Raw genomic sequence first — 13,091 nt, 5'->3', positions numbered from 1 at the left:
TGGGTTTGAAGCATGAAGAGAAGAGAACAAGGGCTGCTATATATAGGGAAAAGGGAGAGCACAACTTTCCAAATAAGCAGTTTCCTCTTTTACTGTGTAATTGATTAACTGCCTTATTTAGTGTGATCCACCACTTTCCTATTATTGCTAGGCTTTAATTAGCATTTACATGGCAATTAAAATTGAAAATAATAATTGGGAAACAAGCAAAGAGGTGGCCGGCCATGGTGTGTCTTGGGCCTCACTTGGATTTTGCAGTTTCCTCAATTTTATTTCTATTTTTCCAAAAATGCCATTTTTCCAATTCTAATCATTTAAATGCCAAACTAATTATTTAATAACTAAAATAGATTATTAAATAATATTATCATTTAAAATAATTATTAATTATACATACAAAGTCTCTTAATTAATAATTAAACCTAGAAACCCTTTTATTTACGATTTCATCCTTACTAAGTGAGAATTCATAAAGTAGATATAGTCTAGCTTTTAGAATTATAATTGATTAATTAAAATCAATTAACTGAGTCTTACAAGCAGTATGGTCTCAACTAGTATGGGGACCATGGGTCTATATAACCGAGCTTCCAATAAGTTGAACCGAATTTACCAAGTAAATTCCCTAACTTATTAATTCCTCATTGAATCCACACTTAGAACTTGGAATTGCACTCTCAGTCATATAGAACGTTCTATATGTTCCATGATATAGACACGTCATTAGTTATCCATTGTTATAACCCCAATGTGATCAATGATCCTCTATATAGATGATTTACACTGAAAAGGCACTACTGTTACTGCTACACCTTCAATGTATTTTATCCTTAAAACACTTAACCCTGTATAAATGATATTTCAGCTAAGTGAAATGAGATCTCCACCGTTTATCTTCGTTTGGTTAAGCTCGAAGGAAATCATCCTTTACTTTCTATTTGCCAAATAGAAGCTATAGATTCCATATTTATGTTAGCGCTCCCACTCAATTGCATTACCGTGTTCCCAAAATGTACGTATCACCCTGACCCAAAAGTAGGCTTAACTAACAAATCAAAGAACAGAGTAACACTCTTGAGATTGAACCTAACCATATCAGGATTAAGATCATTTGATCTAGGATCAACAGGTGATATTGAATTGAATAGATATTACGGTAAATTTTAATATATCTAATCAAAGTTCAATATCGGTCCCTTCCGATGTATACTCCATACATCCAATACTGGTAAACTTTGCCAATGTCCTGGAAAGGACATAACACTTTTCCAAGGTGTAAGAATACCTATCGCTGATTATACCATGTCCGTCTAAATCCAGTGTTCTGAGAAATCAGGGAATAAACTTTTGAACATATAATTAAGATTATATTCCACTGTACTGACAACACTATAATCTTAACAAATTCATATGTTTTGGACTTAAAAAGAATTCATACATTATATACATATAATCATGAAATAAATCATGTGAACCATGCAACATAAAATGTTATTTCTGATATTTATTAATAAGTAAATCTGATTATATGTAATGAGTTTTATTTTGGGCATAAAACCCAACAGTCCCACTAATCCTCAAGAGATAGAGGACATGAGAAGGGTTCCTTACGCTTCAGCAGTTGGCAGTCTAATGTATGCAATGTTATGCACTAGACCTGACATATGCTATGTAGTAGGAATTGTGAGCAGGTAACAGACAAACCCAGGAAAGGAACATTTGACTGCAGTTAAGCATATTCTGAAATAGTTGAAAAGTATTAGGCACTATGTGTTAGTCTACAAGGGTGGTGCTTTAAATCCCGTAGGCTATACCGACTCAGATTTTTAAGCTTGTCTTGATGATAGAAAGTCTATATCTTGGATGGTTTTTACTCTTGGTGGTGGAGCAGTTGTTTGGAGAAGCGCTAAGCAAACAGCAATATCAGACTCTACCATGGAGGCCGAGTACATAGCTACCGCTGAGGCTGCTAAGGAACTTATTTGGCTAAGAAAGTTCTTCTCAAAACTTTGTGTTGTTAGTGGAATGGAAAACCACTAGTTTTGCTTGTGACAATACTGGTGCTATAGCCAATAGTAAAGAGCCTTGAAGCCACAAGAAAAGCAAACACATAGAGAGGAACTACCACATCATCAGAGAATATGTGGCAAGGGGGGACGTACTGGTGGAGAAAGTAGACACTAAAGACAACTTAGCTGATCGATTCACCAAAGTATTGACTGCAACTTAGTGCAAGTGGGAGTTTGTTGGGCTTTGTGCCTTAAATAAAACTCTATTTCAATGTAATCTTTTATATTCAAATCAATAAAGAAGCAAATTTAATTTCATTACTTGTTTAATGTGTTATTTGGTTCATGTGATCATCTATTTACTTATTTAATTAATAAATTCATCCAGACCCTTATCACATTGATATTCTTGTTTATTGTGTTGTCAACACAGTGGAAAGTAATCAAGATTGTGTGATTAAATGTATTCTTAGATTTATCAGTACACAGGGTTTAACTAATATGATAATCTACAACGTAGTTTACTTGTACCTTGGATAAGTGCTATGTCCTTTCTAGGGCATTGGTTAAAGTACGCTTGGGTTTGATGTATGGAGTATACATTGGAAGGGACCGATATTGAATTTGAACTAGATATGATAATCTTACCATAATATATATTCAATTAAATATCACCTAGTTGATCCTAGATCAAATGATCTCAACCCTGAGATGGTTAGGTTCGATCTCGAGAGTGTTATTTATGTTCTTTGATTTGTTGGTTAAGCCTACCTTTTAGTCCAAGTGATACGTACATTTTGGGAATACGATAGTACAATTGAGTGGGAGCGCTAATCATAGATATGGAATATATATCTTCTATCCGGACATAGAAGTGAAATGATGATTTCCTTCGAGCTTGGCTAAATAGAGATAAATGATAGAGCGCTCATTTTAGTGATTATATTAGTTCACTAAAATATCATTTATAGGTGGCTAAGTGTTTTAAGGATAAAATACATTGAAAATGAAAGGGTGTAAGATAATTTTGTCTCTATGCAATGTAAATCATTTATATAGGATCATTGATTATTGGGATTATAACAATGGATAATTAATAGCGTATCTATATCGTGGAACATATAGAGCGTTCTATATAACTAAGAGTGCAATTCCAAGTTTTATAGTGGTTCAACGAGGAATTAATAAGCTAGTTAGAGAATTTACTTGGTAAATTCTAGATCTGCTTATTGGAAGCTCGGTTATATAGGCCCATGGTCCCCATACTAGTTGAGACAAACTACTTGTAAGACTCAGTTAATTGATTTTAATGAATAAATTTGTATTCTAAAATTAGACTATGTCTAGTTTATGATTTTTCACTATGTTATGGCTTAATTGTGAAGAAATGGTATTTTAGGGTTAATTTAATAATTAAGAGAATTTGTGGAGTCTAATTAAAAATAATTATTAATGAAAATTTTATTTGAAAATTATTTTAATTATTAAATAAATAGTTTTGGCATTTATAGGGTTGAAAGTGCAAAAAATGATATTTGTGAAAAATAGATAAAATAGTTGAGAAAAATAGCAAAAACCAAACTAATTTAGGGCCCATTATATGGTCGGCCATTAGGTGCCTTTTTCACTCTGATTTTATCAATTATTCCTAATAATTCAGCCCTAACCCTATTGGAATTTAGTATAAAAGAAAGATTATGGTCTCATTATCCAACTAATGCCTCCAAAAGCTGAAAACCTTGTTTTCTCTCTAGGTTTATGAGACATCTTCCTTTCTTCTCTTAATTTTGAAACACCATAGCTATTCTTCACACACCAAAATTCGGCCATTAGTTATTGAGTGCATGCCAACACATAACAAGTTGGTCCTCAATCATCGTATGTAAGACTGTGAAGAATCCAAACAATAAGAAGGAGAATCGGGCTCAGATCTTGGTGATACTCTGCTACGGAAAGGATACAAGGTTAGAGATCTGAGCGGAAGGAGTTATTTAATTCTGCTGCAACCACTGTAAGGTTTCTCATACCTTTTATGTGTTTATTTTCATCGTTTTAGAAATTCATATTAGGATGTTAAAAACATACTTGTTAGTAAATCTAGATCCTGGTAAAATGTATCCCAACATAAACCTCCGTTGAATGAAATCTCCTTGGTTTGTAGAGACCACATCAGGTAATATGAGCTTGATCCTATAACACAAAAGCTTAGTTGCGATCTTGTACACAACATTACAACATGCTATTGGTCTAAAATCCTTGACAATGTTAAGGTATTTGATATTGGGCACCATTGTCAGCACATCTGTGTTGATTTCCTTGAGTATCTTCCCTGATTCCAGAAAAAAGTCACCGCTCTGAATAAATCTTCCCCTACTAGATCCCTGTTGGCTTGAAAAAAGAAACTAGAATACCCATCTGGACCTGGGGTTTTGTTCCCAGGGATCTCAAGTAAAGCCTTCTTCACATCTTCCTTGCTAAATTCCTTTGTCAATAATGTAGCCTGTCAATCATTCAGAACAGTTCCCCTCATAATCACCTTGCTGGAAACCCTCCTCCTATCTGCCATCTTGGATCCAAACTGAGATTTATAATATGAAATGAAAGCATTTGCTTCCTGTGCAGGTTCAATCACTCTTATTCCATCTTTCAATTGAAAAGATTTGATTTTGTCTTGTTCTCTGCTTGTTGCTGGCATGGAAGAGGGCAGAATTACAATCACCATTTTGAATCCATAAAGCTTTAGCCTTTGTTCAAGGAAAAAGTTGTAGTTTTTGTGAGCAGCAATCAGCTTTTCCCTTGCAGCCACTTCTGCACTATGCAGATCAGGATTATTGGGGTCAAGTTGAATCTTGTCTTGGATTTCATCTAGCTCTACTTTGGCCTATGAAAACACAACTTGTATATCAGAAAAACCCTGCCTGTTAATTGCTTTCATACCTGGTTTTAGGGCCTTCAACTTGCTGACTAGTTGATACATTCTAGCTCCTCTGAATTCTTGATTCTAAACTTCAAAACCTTTGCAGAATATTCAAGATGTGTATTCAACATCCTGAAGTATTTGAAATGCTTTTTCCCACTAGTCCACCTAGGATATAAGGATAGAATGCCAGGGGTATGATCAAAGATACCTTCATTTATGAAAAGTTCCTCAGCATTAGGATAGTGGTCAAACAAATGTTGATTTGCCAATATCCTATTTCTTTTGGAAAAGATCCTATCCTTCCCTTGTTGTTTATCGGAGCAAGTATAAAAACAGTCAGTTGCCTTTACATCTTCAAGTTGACATTGTTGCATACATCTTATGAAATCAGAATCCATATGATAATTCACCCAATGGCCAACTCTCTCTTCTTTAGCTAATATGGCTTTAAAGTCACTCATGATTAGCCACTTTTCATTTGTTGCCAATGAACATAGATCTTCCCATAGCACCATTCTGCTATTACTATCATTAGCTTGATAAACTAATGTGAGAAAGTTGCTATAATTTCCATCTATTACAGATATTTTCAAGTGCATTAATTGACTAGTGCTTTTGATAATATCTAAAATAAATCTTAAGGGATTCCAAGCTATGACAATCTTTCCTCCTTGGTGCCAGGCTATATTTGTCGAGAAGCACCACCCATTAAACACATTGAGGTACAAGGTTCCAAGTTTCTGAACCTTGGCCCTAGTCTCGAGAAGCCCAACAAAACCAGCATCATGTGATCTGATAAATTGTCTAATGAGTTGCTATTTTTTCTTGTTGTTGGCTCTTCGGACATTCAAGACTAGGAATTTATCCATAACCAACAGAGGGTCCTCCCCCCTCTCTTGTGTTATCATGTTCCCCACCATAGTCTGCATTACATCATCCTTAAATTCTTCATCTATTTCAGTTAGCACCTGAAATCCATTCTCAATTTTAGTTTTAGATGTCTGGCCCTGTTCTTTAATCTTTTTCTCCTTGCTGACTACTTAAAAGCCCTCATCATCAACTATAGGCTTCACTTTCCTGTTATCTTCTTTGACCACCCATTCCTGCTTGCCTTTTGAAATCTTCTTACAGTCGACTGTTATATGCCCCATACCAGAGCAATGAGAGCAAACTAAATGCTTCCATTCATACTTGACACCAACATGTGTTTTCATACCGAATTCATCTTCAAACTCCAATAAATCAGGATTGTCCTAGTTCATCATTACTTCGATCAATACCCTTGGAAAATTCAATCGTTCCCTTTCCTTAGTAACATTATCAACCATTATAGGGTTCCCTAACTGACTTACAATCTTGAAAAAGGATTTTTGACCCCAATACTTAAGGTCAAGATCCTCAAGTTATATCCAGATAGGAACGAGCTTAATATCTTCTTTCTGAAAATCGTGTTTGGATCCCAAGGTTTGATAATCACAGGCCGTCTATTGAAGAAAATGTATCCCCCATTTAGAACTCGGTCTCTATTTTCAATGGAGTTGAATCTTATGATAAAGATACCATAAGTTAGCATTTTCACCTTGTCAATTTTATCTTTCCATACATTGTTTGCAAAACCTTCCAATATGTGAAGTGGAGGGTTTGAACCCAGTACGTAGCACATAATGGAAGGTTTCCAATAGTTGATTTCACCTTCAATATCATCCAAGGTGATCTTAACCTTACTAGGCTTTGCTGATTGCTTAAACGGTTGTTCTAAGTTCCTCACAATGGATCCAAATTTGAGAACATGAGGAATTGGGGACTTACCTTGAGCAAGTGTACTGTTACATTGCTCGTTGGCTCGAATGAACTGTAGAAACTCCTATCGAGCATCATCAACTCTCTTGATCTCATTCAGAGAAGAAGTAGGAGACAATGGAGGTTTAAACAAGTCCTGAAGCTCAGGTTGCAATTCAGACCCCCTTTTCCCAGTCTGAGCTGCATTTGGTTCATCTTCTTCCTCTGACAGTTCCAATTGAGCTATACCAATCAGAGCATCAATTGATTTTGTTCGTATTACATCTGAGGCAGAATTAGGTCCTTTCTACTGTTATTTCTTAGCATAATTTTTTTGATTTTCCTTGCATTTTTTATCTAGTTTTGGCCATGTTTTGCGAGAATTTCCTTCAAAATGCAAAGGAGTACCCTTTCTCAATCATTTGACCTACGCTAAGTTGGTTCTGATCAAGTTGGGTACGAAGAGTGCATCATTGATGTATCTCTTGCCTTTTTTAGTGTCAAAGGTGTTAACCCAAGATATGTTTCCAAGAGGGGGGGGTGAATTGGAAATTTAAACTAATTTCGGAAAATTAAAACTTTTAACACAAAATTATGCAATTAGTCAATTAATCAAGTAAAAGCAAGTAGTATGGCAAGCAATATATTAAGACAAATAATTAAACTTGTAAAGTAAAGAGTTTAAGGATTAGAAAATGCAAACTCTCGATTTTTACAAGGTTCGGTAGAACTATGCCACCTACGTCCTTGGTCTTCAAAGCTATGGACCTAGCTTTGAGTTCCAATATCGAGCCAAGTTAACGGGCTTGACTAACCCTTACAACCGGGAAATTTTCACCAAGGTATTTCCAAACCTCTTACAATAGTTTCGCACCCCCGAGGACTATTAACCTCTTTCTCGGATTGTTAATGTAAAGCCCGCTTAGTTAATTTGGAAATTAGCAGTTGTTTATGTTAATCATGAAATTATTTATAGCTATTTAAATAATTTATCGCTGTTATTTATGGAATTCAGATATGCATGATTATGTCATCAGTAGTCTTTATATTTCGCATTTCCGGTGTCCGGTATTTTGGAACTCGGCGTTTGGCTCAGTAGAAATCACAACTTAGTATGTTAGTATTTTGGGGACGGGTTTTAGACATTGGGAATGTCGGGAATGGCCGGGAATTTAGAATTTCCCAAAAATACCCCTTTAGTGGTTATTATGTGGTTTAGTATGGAGGGGCAAAATGGTCTTTTTGCCCCATTGATATTTTGTCTTTTAGTGATTTTATTATTTGAAAATAAATGTTTACTTATTTGTTACTTGGCTGAAATGAAGTGTGATTAGTGGTATTTATGTTTAATTCTCTCCTTTTTACAAAAAATTAGACTAAGTGTGAAAATAGAATTTTTCCCAAAGAAAACCTCTCTCTTTTTCCTCTCTCTTTTTAAATTTTGGGTGCTTGGGGTTCTAGGGCTGGGATTTTCTTGGATTTTCTAGCTAGATTCAACCAAATTTGGGAGCTCTTGATTGTGGTAAGTGAATTCTAACTTCTCTTTGTGTTTTCTTGTGTTTTAAGAAAGTATGATGATGATGCATGCATGATTTTGAGTTGTTATTGCTGCTGTGATTCTTGTTGTTTTTCTAAGGTTCAAAGCATGTTAAATTGATAGGAATTAAGCTATGTTGAAAGCATGTGGGTTAGATTGTTAAGCTTTGAGTTTTCTTTGCAAAAAAATATGATTTTTGAAGGAAAATGTTGTGATTATGTTCTGTGATGTTGCTGTGGTTTCTGTGAGTTTGCAGAGGTATTTTTATGCCTAGTTTAGTAGAATTAAGCTTGTGGATTGCTTGTTTATGTGGTTTTGCTCAAGCTTGAGTTTGGAACTCAAAGCTTGAGCTCCAATGGCAAAATTTGTGTATGTGGTTTCTGGGTAGGTTTGATGCCTTGGAATTGTTATTTGGGGCATATAGAACAGGTCTGGAAAGTTTGGGATCAATTGGGGTTAAATTGGTCGAGTTATGAGATTTTATGGTTGCTGCCTGCGAGGAACCGGAATTCCGGTTGAGCATCCGGAATTCCGGATGGGGGTTCAGAATTTCCCAGAACCGGAATTCGGTTGGGCAACCGTCTGCCGGTTGGGGATTTTTCGAGAACCCTAGTTTTCCTCGTTTTTGGGTTTTTAGGGGTATTGCCATGCTTTTTATCGATAGGGAAACTTTTAGTTTCAAGTTTTAGTCCGGGAAGTGATTTAGCGTGTCACTTATAGCGTTGTGATTTTTATGGTTTAGGAGCCGATGTCCGTTCGGCTTCGGTTCCGGTCGGGTTGACGGCACACACGAAATCGGAATCCAGGTAAGATTAGTATAACAGTATGCATATGTAGATTACATGTTTAGCGTGCATGTAGGAAGCCTGTTAGATTACATTAGATATGTATTTAGGCTTCGAACCACCCAACCCTGTCACGTCGGTACGAGTGGAGTATGACCGGCGGCGGAGTATGGCCGGTTCGGCCGATCAGTGCCGACACTTGGTCGGTGGTTCGGTGCTATTGACCTATCCGTCGGTACGGGCTGGAGTATGACCGGCGGCGGAGTATGGCCAGGTTCGGCCGATCGGGAGGATACTTGTCAATAGTACCGTCCCCTGAATGTTCAAAACTCAGTACCATGTTGGACATGGCAGTAGTGCTCAGTACCATGTTGGACATGGCAGTAGCGGGACTCAGTATCGTGTTGGACACGGCAGTCAGTTTTATGTATGATATTATTATGCTTTTCTTGCGAGTACGTCGACTCACAGTTTACGTTCATGTGTAGGTAAAGGCAAGGCAGTTGCTGATGGACCGTGAGCGAGCTTATGAGATTGTACATGTCGGGGCGGTTAGGCCTGGAGCGTACGATCATCGGGACAGCGAGGCTGATTTTTATGGCGGTCGTTAGACGACTTTTATTTTTGTAACAGTTAATCAGTTAAATCTTTTTGTAAATGATTTTTATAATCGGGATCCCGAGTCTTTTGTAATATTGTTTATAAGTTTAATTAAAAAGCAAAATTTTAATTAATCACGTTTTTCCATAAACCTCGTTGATTAGCAACGAGCTGCACAGTACGTTTAAAAAATCACGTAATACGCCTAAGTTAGTTAGGGTGTTACAATTTGGTATCAGAGCCGCCAGGTTGTCTTCCGAAGATCGTCACGACATGTACAATCATCATCAGCAGTTAGCTCGGTTCACGGTTCAGTAAGCCTTTATTGCTTTAGTAGTTTATTTTATTCAGTTATGAAAAAGAAAAGCCTGTTAGGAAGCATGTTAGTAGCCTGATAGTAGATTAGGCGCATGCTTCGTTTTTTATTTCCAAATTAAGCGGCATTAGTAAGCTCTCGATGATCGTGACCTGAAGTGCCAACTCGGGATTTCGAGGCGGTTCAGACTAGATGGACGCCAGACGAAATATTAGGAGTCAGGGCATCTCAGTCGGGTCAGATCAAGGTCGAGGAGCTCAGTTCCCCTCAAGTGTTTTGGGCCGAGGTAGAGGTCCCAGGGGCAGGGTTCGCGGTTGGAGTGATGTTAACTCGCCGCAGGCTGCCCAAGTCAATCAGGAAGCCCAGAAATGGGAAGTTAGGTTTGCTGAAATGCAAGCCCGGATAGAAGAGCAAGACCTCGAGATTCAGAGGTTGAGACAGCAGGGTGCTCTTGCAGTTCCAGTGCCCGTAGTTCCAGTGGCACCTGCCCCTGCTGCCCAGGCCGAGATAGTGGTAGCGGCCATTAGATTGGAACCTTAGTATGAGCGGTTCCGGAAGCAGGCACCTCTGGTTTTCCTGGGAGGTCCGGACGTGATGAAAGCCGAGCAGTGGCTGACGGTGATCACCAAGATCTTAAACTTTATGGGTGTCACTGGGAACGACAGAGTGGTGAGTGCCACTTTTCAGTTTTAAGAAGACGCTCTGGTCTGGTGGGACATGGTGTCTCAGATCCATGACGTCATCTCTATGACCTGGGAAAGGTTTTAGGAACTCTTCAGCGTTAAAGGTTATAACGAGGTGGTCTGAAGCGCCAAGAGGAAAGAGTTCGCTCACCTGACCCAGCGAGAGAATATGAGCATGACGGAATATATTACTCAGTTCAACCGGTTGGCGAGGTTAGCCTCGAGATTTGTGCCAACCGATTTCAGTAAGAAAGAAAAATATCGGGATGGACTTAATGTGAAGATCAAGTATGACCTTATGATCACTACCGACGATAAGACCATCTATGCTGAGATGGCGGAGAAAGCATGGTGAGCTGAGGGCGCAGTTAGATGTATGTGGAATCAGTTAGGACTCCGGAATGTGGCGGGGCTCCTACCCCTTCTGCGTCAGGTTTCAGCAGGGGAGGTAGTGGTTCGGCCATGGACTGGAGGAGGAATCATCCACTGCATCTAGTGGCTCGAGGCAGAACAAGGGGTTCCGAGGGAACCAGAATCAAGACGGTCGTCAGGGTAGTATTGAGACCCGTTATTCCTACTGGAGTGTCTCATTAGTAAGAGGCATCCTATGGATGTGTGTTTAGGTCAAGGATGTCTGATGTGGCAGACAGAGTTTTTAGAAAATTGGAAAGACTATATGATAGATATGAATCAGGGTTTGGAACCACTTATTACACAGGCGGAGAATTGGTTATCTCCAATAGGTGGATTAGACCTATGCCGATCAGGATAGATGGTAGAGAGTTAAGCGCTGATCTGATAGAGATGAGTTTAGTCGAATTCGATATTATTTTAGGAATGGATTTCCTATCTAATTATTCGGCGAGCATTGACTGTAAAAGGAAGAGGGTGGTCTTCCAATCAGAAAGTGAAGAACCGTTTGTATTTGTGGGTTCAGTTCAGGGATCTCGGATCCCGGTGATCTCGGCTATGTCAGCGAGAGAATTGTTGCACGGCGGGTGCTTAGGGTTTCTGGCCGTGGTGGTGGACACCACTCGGCCAGACACCATTCGGCCAGAGGACCTCAGAGTGGTTCGGGAATTTTTGGATATTTTTCCCGAAGAACTTCCAGGGTTACCACCTCAGCGGGAGATTGATTTCGTGATTGACTTGGCACCAGGGGTGGGACTGGTTTCCAAAGCCCCATATAGAATGGCTCCAGCGGAACTTAAGGAATTAAAGATTCAGCTCCAAGGGTTGCTTGACATAGGGTTCATTCGGCCCAGTGTGTCACCCTGGGGAGCCCGGTTTTGTTCGTCAAGAAGAAGGATGGATCTATGAGGATGTGCATCGACTACAGGGAGTTGAACAAGCTGACGGTGAAGAATAAATATCCATTACCTAGGATCGATGACTTGTTCGATCAGCTTCGGGGGAAGACGGTCTTTTCTAAGATTGATCTCCGTTCGGGTTATCATCTGTTGAGAATCCGAAAGGAGGACATTCCAAAGACGGCTTTCCGCACTAGGTATGGACACTACGAGTTTCTGGTTATGTCATTCGGACTAACCAATGCTCCTGCAGCATTCATGGACCTGATGAATAGAGTATTCAAGGATTTCCTCGATATCTGTGTGATTGTGTTTATCGACGACATCCTCGTGTACTCTCAATCAGAAGAGGAGCATGAGTTACATCTTCAGATGGTACTGCAACGACTTCGAGAACATAAGCTCTACGCCAAGTTCAAGAAATGTGAGTTCTGGTTGTCTCAGGTGTCCTTCCTAGGGCACATTGTGAGTAAAGATGGGATCAAGGTGGATCCCGGGAAGATTGAATCCGTCAGGGATTGGCCGAGACCGAAGACAGTGACAGAGATCAGAAGCTTCTTGGGATTAGCTGGGTACTACCGTAGGTTCGTGGAGGGGTTCTCCAAAATTTCAATGCCCCTAACCGAGCTTACAAAGAAGAATCAGCAGTTTATTTGGTCAGATAAATGTGAAGCTAGCTTTCAGGAGCTGAAGCAGAGATTGATTACTGCTCCGGTACTAGCTTTGCCTTCGGACAAGGAGAAGTTCGTAGTCTACTGTGACGCATCCAAACAGGGTTTGGGGTGTGTATTGATGCAAGCCGATCGGGTCATCGCTTATGCCTCCCGTCAGTTAAAGGATTATGAACAGCGATACCCGACTCATGATTTAGAATTGGCCGCAGTGGTTTTTGCACTGAAGATTTGGCGGCATTACCTTTATGGGGAGAAGTGTGAGATCTATACCGACCATAAAAGTCTCAAGTATTTCTTTACTCAGAAAGATTTGAACATGAGACAAAGGGGTTTGTTGGAATTAGTGAAGGATTACGATTGTGAGATCCTCTATCATCCCAGAAAAGCCAATGTAGTGGCCGATGCCCTGAGCAGAAAGGGTCCCGGGCAAGTAGCTAGCATGGTTCAGATCTCACCTCAGCTAGCAGAGGATATGGTT

The 13,091-nt window shown here is 39.2% G+C and overlaps 1 protein-coding gene across 1 annotated transcript; it reads right to left on the bottom strand.

Moving 5' to 3' along the window:
• Positions 1-4,302: 4,302 nt before the first annotated feature.
• Positions 4,303-5,444, bottom strand: LOC115717681 (uncharacterized). The gene is made up of 3 exons (XM_061116263.1): positions 5,025-5,444; positions 4,558-4,890; positions 4,303-4,509 (listed from the first exon to the last, which is right to left on the bottom strand). Exons 1-3 carry the CDS (start codon positions 5,442-5,444, stop codon positions 4,303-4,305), a joined length of 960 nt encoding a protein of 319 aa, XP_060972246.1.
• Between the last annotated feature and the right edge of the window lie 7,647 nt (positions 5,445-13,091).

Source organism: Cannabis sativa, chromosome 5 (genome assembly GCF_029168945.1).
Source record: "Cannabis sativa cultivar Pink pepper isolate KNU-18-1 chromosome 5, ASM2916894v1, whole genome shotgun sequence".
NCBI lineage: Eukaryota > Viridiplantae > Streptophyta > Magnoliopsida > Rosales > Cannabaceae > Cannabis > Cannabis sativa.
This window is presented reverse-complemented; position numbering and strand designations above follow the sequence as displayed.

Coding starts and splice junctions, on each gene's coding strand:
- LOC115717681 (XM_061116263.1), bottom strand. CDS start 5,444: ATGGTGCTATGGGAAGATCTATGTTCATTGGCAACAAATGAAAAGTGG. Junction 4,891..5,024: donor ATCTTGAATATTCTGCAAAG/GTTTTGAAGTTT, acceptor GTGTTTTCATAG/GCCAAAGTAGAGCTAGATGA. Junction 4,510..4,557: donor AGATGGCAGATAGGAGGAGG/GTTTCCAGCAAG, acceptor AATGATTGACAG/GCTACATTATTGACAAAGGA.